Source organism: Pelobates fuscus, chromosome 7 (assembly GCF_036172605.1).
Source record: "Pelobates fuscus isolate aPelFus1 chromosome 7, aPelFus1.pri, whole genome shotgun sequence".
Taxonomy (NCBI): Eukaryota; Metazoa; Chordata; class Amphibia; order Anura; family Pelobatidae; genus Pelobates; species Pelobates fuscus.
In genome coordinates, this window is record NC_086323.1 from 176,232,725 (window position 1) to 176,257,875 (window position 25,151).

General features: G+C 38.1%; 1 protein-coding gene across 4 annotated transcripts in view; it reads right to left on the bottom strand.

Moving 5' to 3' along the window:
* Nucleotides 1–507: 507 nt before the first annotated feature.
* PICK1 (protein interacting with PRKCA 1) overlaps nucleotides 508–25,151 on the bottom strand; it is a 52,841-nt gene continuing 28,197 nt past the window's right edge. For all 4 annotated transcript variants that reach the window (XM_063427582.1, XM_063427580.1, XM_063427581.1 and 1 more), the window contains exons 5-13: nucleotides 23,916–23,982; nucleotides 23,714–23,803; nucleotides 20,755–20,808; nucleotides 15,443–15,505; nucleotides 14,298–14,431; nucleotides 12,469–12,561; nucleotides 11,125–11,175; nucleotides 10,637–10,781; nucleotides 508–931 (exon numbers count right to left, since the gene is read on the bottom strand). In XM_063427582.1, the coding sequence (XP_063283652.1) occupies nucleotides 702–931; nucleotides 10,637–10,781; nucleotides 11,125–11,175; nucleotides 12,469–12,561; nucleotides 14,298–14,431; nucleotides 15,443–15,505; nucleotides 20,755–20,808; nucleotides 23,714–23,803; nucleotides 23,916–23,982 (927 nt within the window). In that variant the 3' untranslated portion in view covers nucleotides 508–701. The remainder of the gene's footprint in view (nucleotides 932–10,636; nucleotides 10,782–11,124; nucleotides 11,176–12,468; nucleotides 12,562–14,297; nucleotides 14,432–15,442; nucleotides 15,506–20,754; nucleotides 20,809–23,713; nucleotides 23,804–23,915; nucleotides 23,983–25,151) is intronic.

The window sequence follows — 25,151 nt, forward strand, 5'->3', positions numbered from 1 at the left end:
CCAATCCTATGGGGAAGCACTGTGATTGGATCAGGCTACCACTTCTGCTGATGTCAGCAGGCAGGTCTAAAGGAAACTGGGACAAAGCCAGCAGCTTCAGACTTTAATACAAGTAAGATTTTACTACATTTAGGGAGGAAGGAGGGGGCCAGGGTGGTTAGATGGTGGTTTTAACCATATAGGGTCAGAAATACATGTTTGTGTTCCTGACCCTATAGTGCTTCAACATCTTCAAAAATAATTCATAGCATTCACAAACAGAGCAAGGACAAGTTTTTTTTTTTTGTTAATGCTTCCTTAGCTTGGCAAGATAAGACGCTTGATTAATAATAGGAGACATAGGATGGAGTAAGTGGTTTTACATGTGAAGGTTCTAATGCTCTAAGAAACAATACATATTTTCTGTTTGTTTTTTTGTTTTACAGAGGGTCATTTTTTCCCCATTATCTGTTTTTACTACAAAATAACTTATCGTTGAGTAGCAAAACAAGACTCAGATTATAATCATTAAATGCATTGAAATGTATTTTTACATTTGCAGTGAACAGCGGCATCTCCTGCAACAGTTAAGAATAAAAACATTAACTAGACATTTTATATTCTCATTACTCCAGTGTTGAAGTGATACAATGTACATATGAGCAAAGAAGATTAATAAATACAGTTCAAATCTTTCTATATATAAAAAACAACATTTGAAGTCATTGGTCATTAATGAGTTTTTCCCCATTCTCTGCCTCAGTCATCTTCTCAAGGTCGTCTTCATCAGCTTCATCGGTAATTGAATTAACCTGGCCATAAGAGAGGGTAGTGCGAGCCAGATCCACCTCAATAGGGAAAATATCTGCCTCTTTCAGGACTTCAAAGCACTGGTCATCATATTTGGACATGGCAGAGACAAAGCGTTGGAGCTGGAACACAATATCTTGAACTGTGGAGGTACAAGAGAGTGCGTGAGTAACTTACATATCATATCTGTTGAAATATTAGTATACGCCCTGTGATAAAAATATATTTGGTACTCCAAAGATGAAAAACCTCACAATGTGCAAACTGATGAGTCTTGCAAACTAATTGCTTGCCATTTAATAATATGTATTCAGTCCAATTCTGGCTCCTAGGTACTCTAAAAATGTAACTTAAAATTGGTCTGTCAATCATATATCCGTTCTTCGTTTTGAGTCCATACTTAGAATCGATTTAGGAAAAAAAAAAGGAAACATTTACTTATATACCATTAAAAAATAAATATATGTATAATTTTTTCCCCCAACACTTTGACACAAAGATCTGTAAAACAAATTTTAGAGTGAAGATAGTCACCAAAACAACTTTTAATGAAGCTGTTTTAGTGTATAGAATAGATCATGTTCCTGCAGTTTCACAGCTCAATTATCTGCCATTTAGGAGTTAAATCACTTTTATTTCTGTCCACGCAGCCCCAGTTACACCTCTTTACAAAGTTAGTTTTCATGTTTTTTTGCATTTTGCACAAAAAAAAAAATGCCCTTTTACGTTTTACTGCTCTAAAATACTCATAATGGTGTTTAGCGATGTCTCACAAGTACAACATTACCACCCGTGTACAGGTTTTATGGGGTTTTTGGAACGTAACATGTTCAAATAAAGGGATTGCAAATTAAATTATCTTGAATTAATACCTGGTTTGTCAGGCAGAACCACCAATATATTATTATATAAAAAATACACTTTAAAAAACCAAAACAACAAATATACACAAATCCACGTTTTCAGCACTCAAGTTCCCCGGTCTTGTAACTGCACGGGTGCCAACGCCAGCCGCAATGTATAAAAACAAGAAGAGTGTACTCAGGGGTCTGGTAAGAAAATAAAGTTCCTGCCTTTTATTCAGCACATTTAAAAGTCGACGTTTCATTCCCCATGGTCTTGATAAAAGTCAACTTTTAAATGTGCTGAATAAAAAGCATCAAGAACCCCTGAGTGCACTATATCTCATTTTAATGCAAAGTTTATTTATATCTTATATAGGACGGCTTAGCTGCCCTAATGTCACAAAGGGGTTAAGCTAAAGTTGTTTTGGTTACTTTAGTGGCCCTGTAAATAAATAATATTTTGAGTTTTAGTGCACCTATGCACATTGTATAAGGTTTTAAAAAGAAGAAGAATGCTTTCTATAGACAACCTATGTTCATGCAACTTGTCAGCCTGAACAAAATTGGAAAATAAAATGTGAGGAAACCCACCCCACAAATATCCAAATTTGGATGCAACTAGCACAGCTAAAATAAAAAGAATTAGAAAAAGAAAAGAAAAAATAATGACACACAAATAAATGTGTACAAACTAATATACATGTAACTCAGGAATATCTCTGCTTATTTCCAGCAGTACATAGAAACGGACAAAAAAAAAAAAAAAAAAGAAAAACCCCAAAATAGAAAAAAACTGAAGCAAAATGAAAATATGAATAGTAGTTCAACTCACTAGAACAGAGAAGATACATAAATAACAGATAAAATGATTTTGTAATACTCTTTTTTTGTTTTTTTTTACTGGACTAACATAATTTTGGAATGACAAGCTTTTGGGAGAACATTCCTTTCTGAAGTCTAAAGCATTTCTCAACAAAAACAACACATAAAGAAGTGCGAGCCTCTCACTTCCTCCCAGCTCAAACATACTCTGAGCCGCAAGGGAGGATCTTGACTTGTAAGTGAGTTTTCTGTGTATGTATGTAGGGTTTGTATCTGAATGTCTGAATCTGTGTAACTCTGTGTATGTGTATCTGTATGTCTATAGGTTTATGCCAGTGTGTGTATCTGTATGTCTGAGCATCTGTAGGTGTGTCAGTGTGTCCGTATATCTCCGTGGGTCAGTGTGTGTCTGCACCTATTTCAATGTTTGTATCTGTGTGCCTGAACATCCTAATGTGTGTTAGTGTGTGTGTGTGTATATCTGTATGTGTATTTTAATGCCTATCTGCACGTGTGTTAGTGTGAATATCAGTGTGTCTCTGCAATTGTATGTGCATCAGTGTTTACATCTGTGCTTCTGTGTATCTGCGCATCTTTACATCTACATCTGTGTCAGTGTTTGTATCTGTGTGTCTCTCTGTAAATGTGTCAGTGATTGTATATGTGAGAGTCTAGGGTACAGGAGAAGCAGGGGAATAATGGAGAAGCATGGGAGCTGAGGCAAAGAGAAACTTATACATTTGAAATTAATTACAAACATTTTGCTAATATGAGGGGTACAATTTATGGGAATGGGCTGCCAAGGGGTGTTCAAGTGAAAAAAGGCTGGGAACAACTGTCATAGAGGGTTGTAAATATGTTGTGTGAGGATCACTTAGTGAGGGGGAAGAGAGAGAGAAAAAAAAAAAACAGTGTAGAAGATGGTACTAGAAGGAGGACAATTTAAAAACCAAATAATAATTACACAGATTAAGAATGCATGCATTTATATCCAAGAATTCAGAATATGCATGAAGTCATATATAAAACCTATGTATACAATATAAATCTGGTGTGGGTTCGGCAACCACGGGGTGCATGGGTGGGGAAGTCTTCATTACCTCAGCCTGACTATTTTCATGATGCAAGTCCTGTTCTGCTCTTGGCATTTCATTGCACCCCCATTACACATTTTCGCACATGCCCAAGTGGACAAAACCGAGGTATATGAAGGTTCCAGCAAGATCCTCCACAGACAGAGACTGAATCCCACAGTTGTCACTGGTGGCTGCTGCTGGGATTTTACAAAGGTTGACGCCTTTTGTCAACCACAGGTTTTACCATGAAATCTTTGGATGACATTGGACTTTCAATGAAATACCAAAGCAGTCTTAAAATAGTGATGTGGGAAAAAAGTACAATTTGGTGCTACCATCACCTAGTGTGAATCACTCAGCCACACAGAGTAACAGTGTACAAAGAATATAAAATGGTGAGAGCACTCTAAAACATGCAGTTAAACTTATTACCAGTATTGCCTTGAATTCAATTCTAAAAGACAGCAAGACATAAAAAAGAACATAGGGTAATATTGTCAAAATATAAATATTGTTCATAAAATACTGGTAAAACTCACATGCTTCTGAGTCACTTAAAAAAGCTGACTCAGACTAAAAGCTGTAGTGGAGATGAAGATCTTTTAAACTGGAGGTCTTTTGAATGAGTTCCCTCTGGATGTTGGTCTTACAATTATTCCAGGATGCAAAATCAAAATAAAACTTGTTTATTTAATAAAAACAAAATTATTGAACGCAAATTTAAAATAAAGATTGTCCATACAGAATTACCACGACGCGTTTCGGCGAAATAGCCTTTCTCAAGTGGTGTAATGTTCATCTCCATGATTGCAGCTTATATTTCAAATCTTGGCGCTCTTTTCCGCGGTGTCCGGGTCTTCGAAAATGACGAAAGCGGAAGTAAAAGACCCGGACACCGCGGAAAAGAGCGCCAAGATTTGAAATATAAGCTGCAATCATGGAGATGAACATTACACCACTTGTACCACCGCTTTTTTAAGTGACTCAGAAGCATGTGAGTTTTACCAGTATTTTATGAACAATATTTATATTTTGACATTACCCTATGTTCTTTTTTATGTCTTGCTGTCTTTTAGAATTGAATTCAAGGCAATACTGGTAATAAGTCTAACTGCATGTTTTAGAGTGCTCTCACCATTTTATATTCTTTGTACACTTTTACTCTGTGTGGCTGAGTGATTCACACTAGGTGATAGTAGCACCAAATTGTACTTTTTCTCCCACATCTCTATTTTATTATTGTATTGACTATCACTCTTTTTGGGATTAATTGTATATTATCATAATGTCAATCTTTAATTTGCGAAAAAGTTGGCAAGGTGACATGAATCAAAGATTTGATTTAACCAATGAAATATCAGAAAACAGATTGAATAAAATAAATGAAAATCTAGAAACAATCTGTTTCAGTTTAGAACGATTACTCATTAAAGAAATGAAATACAAATGGGAAGTATTTACATTGGAGAAATATGTGGAATTGAAGGTAGCTCCTAGGGGTCTAAGATTTCATAAATCCCCCACCTCCGAGAATGAAAGCGAGAGATTTAAGGAGGCATGGGATGGAGCCCTAGAGTCTTTTGCAAGACACATGATGGGTATTATTATAGAACAACGGACACTTAGTTTACATCAGATGAATGAGGAAATTAATGATCTCCAGAAAAAACTTGAACCCTTCATAGAAAATTAGGAATTTAAGTTCTTGATGGAAAGAATAGTAGAAAAAATAAAAAGTATAGAGAAAAAAGTAATTGAAACTAAGAAAAAGAAACTGAAAAGAGACCAGGAAGACTATTTGAAGGGTCAAATAAAACCACAGAAAAAAAAGTAATGGTTTTAAAAATACAAAGACAAATTACACAAAAGTAAATTTAAAAAAACAAGACAGATTACCCCAACAAAATTATAAAACATATGGGGAAAGATATCCAATACAAAATCAACATCAACAAAAAAAGGAATATGAAAAGAAGGGAGAATGGATCCAAGTGAAATCTAGAACAGGAGAAAGGAGAAATTCCTCTAGAGGGAACAATTATGATAGGAATAATTTCAATAGGACCAATTATGACAGAAATTCCAAATATTCCCCTCCTAGGAGACAAGAAAAACCTATAACTGTCTCTAATAGATATAGTCACTTACAACACCTAAATGAGGAAGATCTTTTTTTAGGCCAGACTATGAGCAGAATAAAAGGGAATCTAAGGACACAAACCCGAACAAAAAGGGGGAAACAAGAAGAGGAAATAGAAAACAGAAAAGAGGAGAAAAGGAGAAGGGAGGAAATAGCAAAAAGACCTCAACGGACATAAGAATTTTTAACCTGTCAGATAAAATTTTAGATGAATCTCATATAAGGGTTTTAAATTTGCTCCTAGCTGCGATATCGATAAATGAGACATTTTTAGATATTAATAGGTTTACACGTAAATTATGTTTAAAAAAGTTTTTTAATCAAAAGTTCCCTAAAAATACAATAGAAGAAGTGGAAAATAATGATGAGAAATTTAAACCTACCACTCTTAAAAATAAATCTAATTTCTTCCCAAGTTATTTAAAGTCAGATGCAATGAAGGTTTTTGAAAAGAGCTGTATTAAAGAACTTAGAGAAATAAAACCTATAAAAGAACAACAAAAATAACTTAAAACTTGAAAGAAAAGCATTACAAGACTTTAAGAAAGATTCCACTATCATTATTAAACCAGCAGATAAGGGTAGTGATATGGAAAAAAGAAAAATATCTTGAAGTGATTTTTGAACAATTAAAAGATCAAGATACCTATCTACTATTACCAAAAAAAACCTTAGAAGAAATAAAAAAAATTTAATTTTTTTTTAGATTATGGATTAAAACTTGAGATATTAAATAAAAAAAGAATACGATTTTCTTAATGTAAAATTTCCAAGAATCCCCGTCCTATATGTTTTACCCAAAATTCATAAGGATATAAAAAAATCCCCCGGGACGACCAATAGTTTCTGGAATCGGTTCACTTTTATCTCCTTTGTCTCAATTTTTAGACTATTTTTTACAAGATCCAGTCAAGAAATGTCCCTCTTATCTTAAAGACACCATGTCACTTTTACAGATTTTAAGTGATTTAAAATGGGAAGATGGACTAATTATGGCTACCTGTGATGTCAGCAGCCTCTATACCATTATAGAACACGCAAAGGGTTGTGAGGCTGCTAGACATTTTTTAAATAAAGAGACAAAATTAAACTCCCAACAAATAGACTTCATTATAGAAGGGATACAAATAATCCTCTCCAACAATTTCTTTTGGTTCGAGAATAATTTTATTTATTTTTTTAAATTCTTTATTTTTGTAGTGCAGGTGATTACAGAGTATTGTCATACGCTACAACAGCGTTCATTTTCATGAGGTTACAGATGCGTTAAACAGTGGCATAAGGAACTTGCACAAAATTTTTGTTTTTTGTTATACATGCTTAGCTAGACGATTTGTGCATATGTTAGCAATCTATTTGACAGACGATTATTTCTAAGTGTTGCTTCCATACGTTTGAGGGTTGTATAAAACTCTCTAGCTAATCTATTTGGCTCTATGCATTCTAAGCGTAGTAGATTCGGTGCTTTATCACGAATAGTAAGAGCACGCAAGATTTAGAATACAATAAGCGATTAGCTACACGCTAGTATTAACGAGTGTCCCAGAGTCTCTCCCCCCCTCTGCCCTGACAAAACTATATTGCCCTGTGGCCTAATAAAGTATACAATTTAAGGCAAACAACTTAATTGCAAGATGGGATAATCTGGCATATGGTGAAGCATTTCAGGAACGTAGATGCTTGTCTCCAGGCACTAGGTTCAGCTGTGGAGTGTCCAGAGAGGTTTGGGCAGTTCTCAACAGATGCTGGAGTGGGGTAAGTCTCTGTAGGCTCGTACCTTGGCGTCATGGCGGGAGCTGGTGAGTGTACGTTCTTCCGACGTGTTTTGCCGTCCGGATTGAGGGAGCCCGGTCGACTTTCTAGGGTTTGTGTAGTCCCGGTCGGGATTCCCTCTGCGTGGTGTGTGGTATATGGCGTTGTATCGCAGTGCAGGTCCCCTCTCAGGGGGTCCGACGGCTGGCTCACCGGTGAACAAGTCGCTTTGCTATGCGCCTGGTGGATTGAGTAGCCGTCGTTTCAGCCTCTCTCCCAGGTGAGGTGGATAGTACAGGGTAGGTGTTGCTGCATTCCGTGCTCCACCAGTGGTCTCGGCGTACGTGAGCTGATTGAGCGGGAAGTGCTTTCCCATGTTTGCAGGTTGGAGCTTGGCGGCCATCTTGGGCCCGACATGCGGTCTGCAGTGCGGGCGGGAGACTCAGGATGCTGGCTTGGTAGTTTGGATCTCAAAAGGTGTAGACCGGGATCACCCCCCCGGTCCATGGGGGGGGGGGAACGGGGCCGGCATCCCCGCGGGTCCGACTCTAAGCCCCGAGCAGTAAGCGGCAGGGCAACGGCCGTCCATCCCGCTCGCCTCTGGAGTAGGCCTCAAAAAGGTCGGATAGGTTTCTTCGTCCAGGGGACTGTAGCCTGTAGGGCCAGCCTCGCCCTGGGCCCCAGGGCTCTCTGCCCGTCGAGGGCCACCGTCGCCGGCAAGTTTTGTGCGAAAATTTGCTTAAAATTGCCTGTTCAAAGGCTAGGCTGCAGGAGCTGGTCTAACGTGCGACCAGCCGGCTCGGCGGTGCGACCAGCCGGCTCGGCGGTCCGGCCCCGCCCCCTCGAGAATAATTTTTACCAGCAAACAAAGGGAACGTCTATGGGGACCAGATTTGCCCCAAGCTATGCAAATTTATTTATGGCTCATTGGGAAGAATTAGAGATCTTTTCCAAATCAGAGCTTGGGGCAAATCTGGTCCTGTACAAAAGACAAAAGATACATAGACGATATTTTTATTATATGGAGAGGAACAAAAGAGTCCCTTTTAAGTTTTTTTAAATAATCTAAATTTAAATAGTTGGAATATTCATTTAACATATGAAATTAGTTCTCAACAAGTTAATTTTTTAGATCTAAGTATTTATGTTGAGGAGAACCAAATTAAAAGCAAGACTTTTTTTAAATTGGTAGATGTAAATAGTTTTATTAATCTAAAAAGCTGTCATTTTAAACCATGGCTAACGAACATACCTAAGGGACAATTTTTAAGGCTTAAGCGAAACTGCACAGAAACTCAACAATATGATGAACAAACACAAATTTTAATTAATCAATTAGTGGAAAAGGGGTATAGTCAAAACGAGCTCAAATGCTTGAAAGAAGAAGTAGGACAAAAACCAAGGGAAAATATTTTAAAATATAAATTAAAAGAACAAAAGGATGATGATCCTACTATACCTATTATTTTTAATTATAGTTCAAATAGTGATAAATTACAAAAAATAATTAGGAGAAATTGGCACATTTTGGAGCAGGACCAAGATGTAAAACAGTATTTAGGAACTAAACCTAAAGTTATTTTTAGAGGAGCAAAGAATTTTAAACAGGTTTTAACTTCAAGCTTTTTAGAGAAAGAAAAAAATCCACAACTCTTAACTATGTTTAAAAGAGATAACGGTTTTTATTATTGTGGATCATGTAGAGGTTGCACTTTAAGGAAACATAAAAATGTCACTAAATTTGATTTTTTTAATAAAAAATCTTATGATATTAAATCTTTTTTAACCTGTAATTCTAAAAATGTTATCTATATGATTACCTGTCCCTGTGGATATCAGTATATAGGCAGAACATCTAGACCACTTAAAATAAGAATTAGGGAACACATTTATAATATTAATAGAAAATATACCCTACATAATGTGTCTAAACATTTTTTAGAAGTTCATGGTGGCAGTACGCAAGATTTTGAATTTATGGGTATAGAAGCGGTTAAAGTACATTGGAGAGGAGGAGATATAGAAAATCTTTTAAACAAAACTGAAATGAAATGGATTTTTAATATGCAAACCCTGTCCCCATGCGGTTTAAATATAGATTTTGAGGTTAATTCTTATATATAGAAATGTTAAATATTTTATAATGTTTTATTATATAATATTTTTTTTTTTTAAATATGATTTTTTAGAATATTTGTCCGGTAAATTATAGTTTATGAAGTTTTTAGTTAAATATATACTTTTTATATCTATTCTTTTATGCATTTTATATATAATTCCCTCTTGTCTAACAATATATATTTTCCCTTCTGTTTAGAGGTGTCCTTTTTTATAAAATTTGTGTATATAATTGTATATTTATGACTGTTTAATATAACCTGGCAAATTAGACATCGAAAGGACTTTTAAAAATGGCGCCCGTAACACTTCCGGTTTACGGTGCCGGAATGACGTCACGACGTGTGAGACACGCCGGACGATTGAAGATGACGTCAAGACGTGTGGGACACGTCGGACGACTGAAAATGACGAAAGCGGAAGTAAAAGACCCGGACACCGCGGAAAAGAGCGCCAAGATTTGAAATATAAGCTGCAATCATGGAGATGAACATTACACCACTTGAGAAAGGCTATTTCGCCGAAACGCGGCGTGGTAATTCTGTATGGACAATCTTTATTTTAAATTTGAGTTCAATAATTTTGTTTTTATTAAATAAACAAGTTTTATTTTGATTTTGCATCCTGGAATAATTGTAAGACCAACATCCAGAGGGAACTCATTCAAAAGACGTCCAGTTTAAAAGATCTTCATCTCCACTACAGCTTTTAGTCTGAGTCAGCTTTTTTAAGTGACTCAGAAGCATGTGAGTTTTACCAGTATTTTATGAACAAAATTTATATTTTGACAATATTACCCTATGTTCTTTTTTATGTCTTGCTGTCTTTTAGAATTGAATTCAAGGCAATACTGGTAATAAGTCTAACTGCATGTTTTAGAGTGCTCTCACCATTTTATATTCTTTGTCCAAAGCAGTCTTAATCAGTATTTCATCAAGATTATATTATTATGAAATACTGGAAAATGACAGATACGATTTAAAGTGTGAATCAGCACATGAGGCTTTGCAAACACAGTATTATAATCACATCATCTTCATCGCCATGAACAGAAAGTCATTGAAATGTTCTGAAGACTAAAACATAGAACTCACCGTGTTTCTGGTCAAGAAGTTCAATTTTCTCCAAGACATCCTTTCGCATCCTTGCAAAACGTGAACGTGCTTCCTGCCGACACCGCAGGATTAAACGATATTCATAATTACCAGTACTAACACGATATAAAGGTTCTCCCAGTGCCTACATAACAGAACACAGTGCGCACAAACATTACTAATACTGAAGATTTGGTATTAAGTCACCAGAATGAATTCAGGAGAGTTTGATCAAAGGCAAAAGGTTAACATGGAATGATGTTGAACAAGACAATGAAGTTAATAGGTCTTAGTATGTTTTGGCAAATATATATGCTTTGGCTTGTGCGGATGTCTGCTTGATGTTCTCACCTTGCCTTATTTCACCACTAGGATCTAGAGACGGCATATTAACACAGATTCCTGGACTTATTCTGCCAACTCCTTGCTTCAGTACAGAACTGAAGCAGACAAAATTGACAATAATATCAAACAATGATTATACTTACAATACTGCTGTATTCTTCATCATCCATCTCTTTCACTTTCAAGCAGTAGGACTGAAAAACACATAATTTCCAAAATTTTATTTTTAAATATAAATTTACACAAGAGTATTTTTTTTCTGTAATAAGAAGGAAACTATACATAGATGATATAAGCTGTAAGATGAATGCAACGTAAACTTTAGATAACACTTTATTTAACTAAAAGGTTTTAAGATACAAAGAATCACACGGCAAAGACTAATACAGAAGTAAAGTTCTAAAATGTATAGACATGGTACTGAACTAAAACAAAATCAATACTCAAGTCTCTCAAGGGTATTTACTAAAGTAGTTAGGAAGTAAAATTTGGAATAGCTATTAAAAAAAATTAAAAGGGACAAGTTTCTCCTCTTATTTAAGTCCAACTCCCAAAAGCAATACATCCTCCACTCAATGTGCCCGAGCCACTTACCCTTCCTACAACTGCCTTATATATTTTGCATAATAGTTCTTGCAGCTCCACTTTAAAATATACTTCAATGTAGTCAATGTGTTATAATTGGCGGTAGAAGGAAATAATAAATAGTCGTAGTCCAATTATAAGTAAATCAAAGCCAGACGTTATGACAAGTTAAAATTACTAGTGAATGTTGGTCGATCTACCATTGCAAATCTGATCTTGCAGGGGAGGAAACATTATTGGAGACATGTCCCATTTGTTAGTCATCAAGGCAACCTGAAAAGTCCTTTATATTTTAAATGATGACTGCTGTGGATGCTACAGTTAACCTTAGAACGCCAAGGGAAAGCAATTATGGTATTACGAGCCCTTTTCACTTACCATCTGAATTCCATTCCTACGGCTAGGTCATTAAGAGAGGATGCCTCAGACCGGCGCAACAACCAAGTCTCGCATGAGCTAGAGAGCAGGTCTATGTTCAAGGAATCCCCTCGAACACAGACCAGCTATCTAGCTAAGCGCTATGGAATCTGATGGCGCTATATAAATGGCAATAATAATAGTGTGGGCAATCCCTCAAATCTATGTTCAGAAGAAATTCCCTCGAACATAGACCAGCTTACTAACGTGGGGAATCCCTTGAATCTATGTTTGGGGGAGTTCCCGAGACTCCGATTCAAGGGATTCTCCACGCAAGAGAGTTGGTCGTATGTCCGAGCAGTTTGTAAACAGGTAAGTTTTTATGTGATAGGGACAATGGTGATAGCCAGTTAAACCCTAAAGCACTTCAGTAAGTGCTTTAGGGGTCTGGAGTGGCCCTTTAAGAAATTGACACATTTGGAAGTATTTCAAGAAACCAAATTAGACTCTAAAATAACTAAACATTTTTTTTATTTAATTCTTACCAAATATTCAAACTTTACATCAAGGTATTTACGGATAGTCAACTTAGTGTCAGGAATTGCTTTATTTAGATAAGTGTTTAAATCACTCAGCATCTGTCAGAGGAAAAAAAGAAAAAGTGTGTTAAATATCAGATAAAACTACCAGTTGTCAGTGGAACATAACACTATTATGGACCTTACTATTTATGTTATAAATTATTTGCAATTGTGGGTGCTTTAGTTGTGATCAAATGATATTCTTGCAGATCTACTGCAAGGGTTGAGATAGATAAGTAACTATCACATAAAGCCATTTAGAAAAAGTGCCCTTTATGAACGCGGTCTGTCTAGCAGATTGGGAGTGGTAGAAAACCACTCTAACACCCAGTCCACCCATATCATGGAGTTGCAACGGGCGGTCTCAGAGCTTCAACAACAAAATCTCCTCACGGAACGAAAGCTCGACGCCCAAGAAGATAGAAGGCGCCAAAACAATCTGAAAGTGCGGGGAGTAGCAGAAAACATCTGAGAAGCTGAACTACCGCACTTCACTAGGCGGCTACTAACTGCACTTCTGAACCCCAAAGACAAACTAAAGGTTTAGTGCACAGAAAAGATGCGTTCATAAAGGGCACTTTTTCTAAATGGCTTTATGTGATAGTTACTTATCTATCTCAACCCTTGCAGTAGATCTGCAAGAATATCATTTGATCACAACTAAAGCACCCACAATTGCAAAATACCTATATCCTATGCTAGAATTGTATGTTACCTGACCATGCACTCCAGGAGATAGGGTACTGTACTAATACCATTGCTTAACGTACTTAATGATAATGGCCCTACCAATATGTATGTTCCACCCAAGCCCATTTTGCTCCAGCTAATATGTTAACGTACTGGCAGAATGCATGGAGACCTATGGCCGGGGAATTAATCCCATGAAACTTAAACGTGCTATATAGCGTGCAAATCATTATTTTAAGCGGGTCACGTCTCTTGCCTCTCTTACTCGTGTAACTCTGAATGCTAAAATTGTCGAAACCCGCATCAAACGTGTTATAATAGCTTGACTATCTTTATAATATAAAAATTGTGCCGAGACCAAACTGTCATATTATGTACAATTGTGTCAAAACTGTACTTGCATATGCCGTTGTGGCAGTGTAAGATGCATTGTTATCACTTGCACAACGAAAATAAAGAATTAAAAAAAAAAAAAAAAATGAATATCATTTGAGTTTTTCCTGCTACTATGCCTTATTGAACAATATTATGCTCTTCGCAATATTACACTTTTAGTCTACAAGATTCCTTCCCCATACTTATTCTCTATTGTGCAGCGGACTACTATGACGAGTGCCCCCTGCTTCTCAGGATTACATGGCAAGCCATCAACAATATGTAAAATAAAGTAAAATTTGACAGAGGAAATTGAGGGAAGACAACCATGGCAGTCATGAGCATGATGACTTGAACACCAAGAATTGCAACAAGCTTTTTAAATAAGCATCTCCTTACCAGCAGTGCCATGGACAAATCATTTAAAACTCAGAGGGCTGAGAGGAAAAGGATTCATGGAGTAATTCATCACAGAGACAATCTTTAAATTTGTGAGTAAACACTAGTACGAATACTGAATGTATCAGTTCAAGAAGTGTGTAGGGAGCCTATGTGATCGACAGCCTTAGTAGGTGTGGCCAGGGATTAGAAATAAAGTATTTTAACTCCTAAACAGTGAGACTACAGGTGCATTATCTATGCACAACATCCACAACACTAAACTGGAGTCGTTTTGGTGCTTAAACTAGACATTTTCTATTTTAACTACTTCAGAGCATTCTACTTACTGGTTTGATAGTTTTTAAAAGACCAATCCCAAACTTTTCAATGTTGCGATGTGCATCAGCAAACTTCACAAATGCCTCACTTGCAGCTGGTTGAGGTTCCCTGACACCAATGACTGAGAAAACATCCCCAAAAGCTGAGAAAAAAAAAATATTTCTATGTAATATACTCATAATATATGTATATGACACACAATTTCTACATGACAACTCTGGTGTTACAAAGCAAAGATGGTCAAGACCTCCAATAAAGCAGAAAATACCAAGTGCTACTAGACTGTAACAGTTCACTAAAATGAGATTAGTTGGGAATTCGAAGCGAATTTTAAATGTAAGGCCATAATAGCCAACAGGAAAAGTTTTCCATGTCAATTATGCTTCCAGTTCGGCTACTTTGGACTTAAATGTCAAATTTAGTTTGATTCTCATTTCAAATTATAATTCAATAGAGGTGACTTTGACTAAGTATCGTCAGTTAATAGCATAAACCAATAATGACCTCCAACAGTAGTTGACCTGTTAATGGATTTGAATAACAGGAAGTGGACGAAAGGCCATCTTAGTAATGGCAGCTATTACCTGGAAAAGCCGCAACAGGATGTGCCACTATATGATGGAGGTGGTGGAAAGCACTTCCATATCATACCACATTTGGGAATAGGCAGGAAACTGACAATTAACATATTTGTTATCAATAAGGCTATTAGAGGGGTATATACACATTGAGGAATAACCGTAAAGTAACATGCACTTACTTCTCTATTTGCGGTTTTTATTTTCAGTAACAATAAAACTTTAAACTTTATTTGGTTCCTGACTATCTATGATAGTGTAAACTGCTGTCTCCCAGTGGATCTTCTACTAAATTTAACTATCCAACAACATATAAAATGCCTTTATGTAGGTTAGGGCCGACTCCAAACAGGTTCTGCAAATTGTTTTCCAGTTTACAATACAACCTTAATATTGTTATATACTATTTAAGTGCCAATTATCCCCTTAAAAAACTTTTATTTGTTTAAGTTTTCTCTGGAAGTGACAGTTCCGTTTAAAATATCCTCCGATTATTCATACAGATGATGTAGCCAAAGCAAAGCTAGGGAAATAAAAACATTAATGAAACAATGAAAAACGACAGCTGACATTACCTCTGTGTGTCTGAGAAAGATCAAAGAAAGCTCTTAATAGTCGCTTGGTGTGTTCCATCATACCTTAAAACAAAAAATAAATATAGTTTTCAGCACGGGAGATATAGAAAACACAGACAGAAGTAAGGATGGCACGTGACAGAAACAAAAACAGATAGCTACTGAAAGGGGAATATCAGAGCAATCATAGAATAATAAAGTGCTAACTCGTAAAAGTAAATGACATTAAAAGGACATTAAAAGGTGTGAGGTCCTGGGAGGCGTAGTCTAGCTACTGAAGAAATCAGACGCATGGCCGAGGAGCTCCGGGAAGAAAAGAGCAAAACAGTCGATAAAGGTGGGATTGATTCACCACCCTACTAACACATCAGGGGGTACCCCTACATCCCCCAATCCACATGGGCCGCAAAACAAAAAAACAGAAGCCCGACAAGCCTCGGCAGGGCATGAACATTGAGGACTTATGGAAACAGGCCCGAGCGCCCCAGGCCCCAATATGGCATATGGCATCCCTACATGGCGGCTGCTCCGACTTTGAGGATGGAACATCGGACGAAGCAGAGGAGGAGTATTTAGCAGAGCCGCGGGGGCCCTCGACGGCACCACAGATACCTCCGCCGCCCACGGCGGCCTCCACGCCAGTAACAAAGGAAGCGATCGGCAGGCTAATGGAGGACCATCATCGAGGTGGCCGCAATACGAGACGACCTGCGCGGTCTGTCTAGCAGATTGGGAGTGGTAGAAAACCACTCTAACACCCAGTCCACCCATATCAAGGAGTTGCAACGGGCGGTCTCAGAGCTTCAACAACAAAATCTCCTCACGGAACGAAAGCTCGACGCCCAGGAAGATAGACGGCGCCAAAACAATCTGAAAGTGCGGGGAGTAGCAGAAAACATCTCAGAAGCTGAACTACCGCACTTCACTAGGTGGCTACTAACTGCACTTCTGAACCCCAAAACGGCTAAAGCGACCCGAATAACCAGTATATTCCGTATACCAAAATCAATCAAGGCACCAACTTCAGCTCCTGGAGACCTGATTATTCAATTCCTCAGCCGCACGGACAAAGCAGCAGTACAAGCAGCCATCAAAGGCCAACCAACCTACCTCTTTGAATAGATGAGGAGATGGAGCTCTCCTTCTATGCTAATCTCTGGAGAGGAACGTTGGCGTGGAGGAGAGCACTGAGACCATTCACCTCCCTACTACGCACACACCAGCTCCGATACCGTTGGGGCCCAGCCAACACACTGCACATCACCAAAGGAGAAACAACGCATGTAATACACGACATACATGGACTCCCTCGGAAGGGCGATACCTGCAACCTCTCGAGGCCTTGACCCAGTACACGCTGCTGAATTCAAGCCTAGACAGAGAGCCACGGAGACCTATGCGGCGGCCACGACTTGAGCCTGACAGGCCCCTTACCGGGAACACTATTTTCTATTGTATAATCGAATTACAACTTTATTTTTATTATTTTTATTTTATTTTATACAAAAATAAAACCAAGTGGGAGATCAATCGGACGACGGAGGGCCCACACCCAGACTACACTACCGCCATCACGACCTCTCACCACAATAAACTGAACCGGAACCCGACCCGCTCCCCCCCCTCCCTACCGTACCTCGAGGTACCCCAGACGCAGCATACAACAAGACGAGGCCCTAAACCCGTCTGGCCAGAACTAGACGGACGGACACTCACTACTGACCCACATAGCCCAGCCCCAGACTGGTAAACATTGCCTAACACGACTTTCTAACCCGGCCTTACTTTAACCTACCACACGTCACAGAGACCTCAACGTCTACTCCTCAATGACTGCTTAACTTGTATAAGTCTTATCACATGCTACAATCGATATTAGAATGTTCCCTCATAATTTACTGCTACTGTAAATATAAACATGACTCAGCAATATTTCCAGCCCTACAGAGCCCTACAGCCCATGTAGGTAGAGCATAACATACTTATCTTTAGCCCAACAGGTCCTATGCAAGAGACACTCACGATCTATAGTCACAGAAAACCAGGCAGGCAAGAGTCTCACACAATGCCTTGTACATATTATAAGCACGAGAAATTAATCTAGTTTACTCCTATACTACTCAATATCAGCCCAGTGCAATTTTGTACAAGTTTCAGGGAACTGCTGTTTGATCAACCTATATGCATGACTTTATTTTAATTTTCGTTTGTTTTACGTAGTCGAACTACATACTAGCTACTCGCACTCGAACTGACCTCAATTATTATTTTTAAATTGTGCAGAAATTACCATGTACCCCATTGTAATAATTGTCGTTGAAGCGTACTTGGATTGACGTTGGGGCACCACATATGCGTTGTTATATCTATATGCACTACAAAAATAAAGAATTAAAAAAAAAAAAAAAGTGTGAGGTCTGTGAAGAAATCACCCTTGTATTCGGTATTTCTGCATGTTTCCCTTCTATTTCTTCATGTTTCCAGTCGGTAGATGAAACTGCCGAACAAAGACCACCCCCTGGCTCATTTAACTTCAAAACCGGCATCAATTAAACCCTCTACGTGTGCGGCCAGCGTTCGTACTGCCGAACGCCACGTGGCTGAGAAAACCGCGGCCATCTTTTTTCATACGAACAAAGGCAGCGGGACTTGGTCGTCGAGCGTCTGGAACTAAAATCGGACACTCGACTGCCCTCAAACACACGAACGCTGGAACTATATGTACCGATTAGCTAGAAGAGCGCTATTCGGTACGGTTGTGCATACGAATGAGGGGAACAATCGCTGCTAGGAGCCAGGGGAATCTATTCGGTACTTTTGTTCATTTTTCTCCTTTTTCTAAAGTGACCGGCAAAACCACCCAAACTTGTGGAACTATTTTGGGCAGCCCACCCACGGTGAACCGGTCACAAAGGACTTCTGTGGTTTTTGAGAACCCCTGAACCGATCTGGGCGAAATTTGAATATGTTGGTCACCCAGATCGGGGGGGGGGATTATTTGTGGGGATACTCCATGTAAAAAGGGGTGTTCCAGATATTGGGGAAAACAGTGATTTTTCTGCCTGGAGATAATCAAGTTATTACTTATTTTAATGATTATCTCCAGGACTAGGGGAGGGAATTATGTGTTTGTGCTGGGTGTGCTTTATGTTTTTACTATACGGGATTGGTTACATGTTGTCCCTCCCTGTGGGATGTCCCCTTGCATGGGGACTTGCATAAAAGGCTGTGTGTGTGAATTAAAGCCAGTTCATCTTGTATCCAGATTCTTGACTTTGGCTGTTATTTGGAATTCGTATGCTTTACTAAGGGAATTATCTTGTGAAGCTATTGCTATTTCGTATGGATTTCGTTTATTGCAACTACCGAACGGAGAGCTATATATACTAGGCTCTGGCGGTTCGGGAGGAAACTACCGAAGGAGGTTTAAATACACTTGGTTTCCTTACAAGGTCCTCCAGCGTCGTTTCACAGAGCCAAATGCCGTGAAACTACAGTAAACGCCTCCAGTGGCTGTCTGGTAGACAGGAGCACTGCTCCCTATAAACTAAAAAAATATTATAAATGTGAAATTAATATATGATATGCATTGTGAGTATATGCTGTGAGCGGAAAAGTGGAATAGTGCTTGATGGAAGATATATCAGGCCTGATTTGTTAAACAGCAGCCAGAGAATTTTTAGTTAAATGCCGCGGTGAGAGAGGTTAAAGTTTGCAATAAACATTGCGGATGCTCTACAAAACACGGTATGGGTCCCTGGGGTGGAGCATTTGGAGAGCAGGGTGGGCCAATGCTCCAACAGCACTAGTTTCTGTGTACTGACCAGAATTTTGATTTAGCTTCAGAATTAACTAATTGGCACTCACCTGTAGCGGGTCAATTAGCAGACAGGCCTTTAACCCCTTAAGGATCAAATTTCTGGAATAAAAAGGAATCATGACATGTCACACATGTCATGTGTCCTTAAGGGGTTAAAAGAAGAGATTAGCCTGCTGCAGGGGAGGGAGAAAAAGCCAGCTAGGAGAGCTGAAGGAGAGAGAACAACTATTGTGTTTATTGCAAAGCTATTTCGTTTTTTTGGAAAATTGGTAAGTGGGAAAGCCACCCAATTACAGATAGTGATTTCTGTCTAGTAAGAGCTCAAGTAAGAGCAAGGAATTTTGTTTTGTTTATTATTATTTAAAGCAGATGTTTTTTTCTATCAAATAAAAAAAAAAAGAAAACCAAGCTGAATGTGTCCTGGACTTTGTATACCCTAGAAGGCTGTGGTTACTGCAAGATCAGTGACAAAATCCTACCTGTAAAAGAGGTGGTTTGTTACATTGCATAAAACACCATCACTTTGGTTAGTTATGACACTATTTTGTTTAATATTTATTAATTTTTTTCACATTAATTTTAACTTAAGCTCTGAAACAGAGACAAAGGAAAGATGGGACTCAGATTATCTGAAAGCAGCAGAATTAGAATAATGTATGCTGATGAGCCGGTTATGATTCAACAGGGCTATGTAGCTCAAGCTAAGTGCAATGTAATGTTATTCTCTCTCTCCAGTCGGTAAGTTACTTGACACACTGCTTTTTACAAAGCCACGAGGATTCGTTTTCCGGTTGCATGGGATAACATTCTTTTAAAGCCTGGACCCATTTTTAGTCACCATGTTTACTTGGTACTTTGTATTTGATGTTCCTTGGTTTAAGAAGTGATTTTTCTTTTCGCTGACCGACGTGTAAATCTAAGCTACTTTTTAGCATGCTGCACTGTGTTAAACTGCAACACAAAATGAATATGCCCCTGTACAATCTACAATACAATTAATAATACTTCATTGACACAAGGTAACAATGATTTTATGATGCTCTTCAACGAGTTGCCCACTACCATTTTCTGTTTAGAATCAGGCCTGGGACAAAAATTGTCCTAGGCATTTTAAGAGCAGCCCCGTAAGAGGGTGTGTGTTTCATCACTTACACACATGCACTCCAAAGTCAGAATGCCAGTTTGATGCACCTCCAGTGCAGCCCATGAGTAGAGGGTAACATGCCATGTGTTTGTTTAGCGTACAGCAAGTGAATATACAGATACTTTTATATATTTGCTGGTGTCTTGTCTTTTATGGGACAGAAGAGGAACAAGGTTGGGATAGGGTGGGTGATTGTAGGCTGAGTTTGTAGGTTCATTTTGTGGTTTTGTGTGTGGGGGGGGTGGAAGGGGGGGGGGGGGGGGGGGCAGAGGGGAGGAAGGCTGCATCTGGCGTAAAGCCATACAATAAAATAGGGTGCGCTTTATTAATGGGGAATTTTAGGTTTACCTCTATAGAATTCAGATGTTTTCTCCAATTCTTCAAGCTTTTTTACCAAACCATCTGTAGAAAAAAAATATATACATTTCAGAATTTATTTATAAAAATATTTTACCAGGAAAGATAATGATGAAGATATTAAAATTGTTACGCATATATAATCCAACACCTAATTCCAGTGACTTGAATTTTACTTTCTCCTTTGTCTGGAAAGAGTAAAATCCCAATCATTCATACAGAAGAAAAGGTTCTTTACAGTAAGAACAATAAATATGTGACATTCTCTGTCTAAAGAAGGTTGCCTTATCAGATTCTATAGATTTTTTTGCATAAACAGAATATTCAAGGATATAATCGATATGTATGTAAACAGGTTGTTGATGCAATAAGAAATCTGCCATTATGGAGTCAAGAAGGATTCTTTTTCTATTTGTGGCATAATTGGAAATGGCTAGAATTGGGTTTTTGTCTTCTTTTGAATCAACAGCATAAAAGAATGGGCTTCAGGTTTAAACTTGATGGGACTTTAGTCTTCTTTTCAACCTAGACTACTATATAAAAGTATAGTAGTACATATGCATACTTATTCAAATAATAAACTATTCTAAAAGTGCAATACACTTTTTTTACAGTCACTTATGGCTCCTCTCTCATGTCCCTTAGGTTTCCTCTGACTGTGGTTCAGGATACATTCCCATCTCCATCAGGCTCCATTGTGAGGGACTAGCTTGTAATGGGAACTACCGAAGGAGGTTTAAATACACTTGGTTTCCTTACAAGGTCCTCCAGCGTCGTTTCACAGAGCCAAATGCCGTGAAACTACAGTAAACGCCTCCAGTGGCTGTCTGGTAGACAGGAGCACTGCTCCCTATAAACTAAAAAAATATTATAAATGTGAAATTAATATATGATATTAAAAGTAAAATGTCCATAGAAGTTCACTGATTGGTCTTCTAATTTCAATTTCTTTGCCACTGTTTTGGGCTACCAATGGGAAATCCCAGTGACTATACGTATGTAATAAAAAACTAAATATATCCACCAATATTAAATGTAAGAAGGTTCCAGGCCACCCCTTGTACATTGTGGAAAGCAATTTTCCTTTCCCAATGTATAATGGGCGGGCTGGAAATCACTTATATCCAATTTCGGTGGGAATTTGAGCACTTTAAACGGAAACATAAGATGCTGGTATGGGAGCACACTAACTGAGGATCTTTAGGGGAAAAACGTTTTGGACATTGCTTTCTTATTCCCCATACTTTGTATTTTTTACTCTTATAGGCTTTTTATTTTTCTGTCTGAGATTCTTGTGTTATGTAGTCACTTGTTTAGACCGTGGAACCTTAGACAATTTTTTTTATTTACTTACTTTTCTTTATTTTTGTTTTCTTCAACTCCAACATCTGACTGTTATATCAAAGCTTTTTTTGCATTTTTTTCGTTTATAATTTTTTATTGTAGCATAGCAATGTGTACATTTGTCATCTTGCTTCATTTGGCTACATTTTAAATGCAACAGTTGCGTACAATACTGCAGGTAACATGTGAACATAAGAGTCTAGATAGAGCATATATTCTGCGGTATACAAATAAATAGTTATAGAAGTAATTACTAGCATTTGTTTGCATAGTGGTAATAGGTAAAAAAATAAATTGTTTGCTTATTGGGAGGAGCTTCCTTTTGGGGGGTATGAGCGAATTGGGAGATACATTTCTATGAGATATGCAAGTAGCATGTTGGTTGATGGGCCCGCTTTAACGTAATGGTATAAATGAGATCAAAACAAAGCAATAACTTAAAACAATAGTATAAAACAATAGCGTAAGGGACATAAGCCTCTAACATGCATTCCTATTTATAATGCGAGTTCAGGTTGTCGGCTTTGGTGTGCCTGTAGCACGGCTCATTCTTGAGAAGAATGGTTGGATTTTCTTAACGTCCCAAAGCCTGGAGGTAGTCGCTGGTATTGCTTGTAGTTGCCTCCTGAGATATGCCCAAGGCCTGAAGAAACTTCAGAGTCACTGGTTTGTGTGATGTGCACTCTTTCGCCTTCTTGACTGACAGAGAGCCTGCGCCCTGGTCCACAGCGGTACTGTATCCCCTTGGTTCTCAGGGGCTGAGTGACTTCCTTCATGGTGTGACGCCAAGTTACAGTGGCCCTAGAGAGGTCATTATAGAAGGATAGGTCAGCGCCCTCGAATTTGTAGGTGTTTGCTGCACGGGCTGCTTCCTGGACTCGCATCTTGCCCCAGAGCGATTGAAAGCAGATAAGTAAGTCCCATGGAACTTCTTCTCTTTGAGGTTTAGGTATACAGAAATGAAACTCCAGTAAAACAGACTACGCTTTAGCTGGTAATAGAAGGGAGGCCAGTAATCTGCCAGTAATCTGCAGCAATTGTGTGACCTCAGCGTCTTGCACTTCCTCTGGTATTCCTCTAATCCTGAGGTTTACTTGGCGTCTAGAATCTTCCAGTGCCACGACTTTATTTTCCAGCATAGTGCTAGTCTGTTTCAGTTGGGTAATTTCGCTCTGCAGGGCTTCAATTTTGGCAGCTGAAGCCGCTTCATTTATCTCCACCGCCTGTATGCGGGCTGTCATGGCGCCAAAATCTTCCCCGATTAAGGCCACGTCAGCTGCAGATTCGGCTTTGAGCTTCTTGAGCAGGTTAATGATGTCTGCTTTGCTCACCGGCATTTGTTGAAGAGATGGAGCACTCTATGTCCTGATGCTCCCTCCCTTTGCTGTTGCTTCGGCGGCCTAACCCGCACTATCATCCGAGGAGTAGTCAGAGGCTTCCCACATTTCTCCCGGAGCTCAGTGCTCGCTCCGCCCCGCTTAATTTTTATTTATTTTTTTACTTTAGGATAAGGTTTATTTTCTAAATGCATTTTAGAGGCATCTTATTTTTTTTTTTCAATTTTCAGTAGATTTATAAATTAAAGACCACCATCTGGTTAACTTACCATTACACAAGATGGCTCTGCTTAAGCCAAGAGCATCTGCAGTGCCTGAGCTCATGTTTTCTACCAGTCTGTGCTTCACTTTTTTTAAAACTGTGCAAAAACATAAAGCAGTTAAGATAGACTATCAATGATATAGATAATGTTAGCAAAAGGTTATAAAGTACATCAGAAGCTGTGTTGCAGACTAAACAAAGAGTCTTACCAATATCCAATGACTTCCCCTGCTTCGGATCTGCTTGCAATTTATTATAATGAATGGTCACTTCTCCCTAGCAGAATTAAAATATAGTAAACAATAATTTACAGTAACTAAATCACATTGCTACATTAATTTCAGCTTGGACAATCCATTCAATCACACTGGTCAAAAGCTGTGACACTAGAGTATATCAACCCATGTATTAGGGCTGCTAAATATATTTAAAGTCTTTTAAAGTACTATTTTTTTTTTTCCTCAAAGTACCAAATATAGCATGACTGATGCAGCTCAAGTCTCTGCTATTTAGGAGTTAAATCGCTTTGTTTATGCAGCCTTAGCTGGGACTCTCACAGGCTCACTACACATTTCCTTAAACAAAATAATTGTTTTAGCGTCCCTTAATGCACACTGTGTTTAATTTAGAATTTCTTATCTCCCCTGCTCATAGCATGCTAGTGCATGCAACAGCTTTTTGAGTGTGATTAAAGTTCAATGAATACAAGAAGATGCGTCTGCTCTCGTTTAGTAGCAAGCTCTGCCCCCATGTTAATATTTTGCATATATGATAATATCCAGCTGATATAGGACACGCATTTAGAACTTTTGTACAAACACTGAAAACTATATCCACCAATACGATATGATTATAATTTTGGGCTCATAGTTTTTTTTTTATATAGCATGTAAACAGGATACCAAGAAGCAGTTTTGCAATCTTTTTGATGTGCTAAATTAATCAACATGTTTTAAAAATTATTATAAAAATAGAGATTTTAATATGACATTTTATTAACCTACCAATCACTTGGTGCATCAAAATGCTAGAAGCACTTCCTCTGACAAGGAATTGAAAACCAGCAGTATTTAAAATTGTGTTAAGTACTAGGCTCAAAACAGCCTTTGAAAAACACAAAACATGTCAGTCATAAAACCTTGTTATAATCACATTGACCTCATCTGTGCAGAACAATTTGCAACAACTAGACATTTATTTTGAACATTTTAAAATTATTTATCAAAATTTACATCCACACCGGAAGGCAAGGGCATAGAGAACTTGGTATTAACTTTACATTTGCGGATAGAGGTTATTCCTCAAAGAGAGTTTGTAAGTTAACATTTGTATTTACTAAAACTTAAATCATACTTTTTTTTTTTTACCCAATGGGGCATGCACTTCTTTCATTTTAACACAGAACTAGGAAATTAATAGATACTTGTTTTTGTTCCTGATCTTGA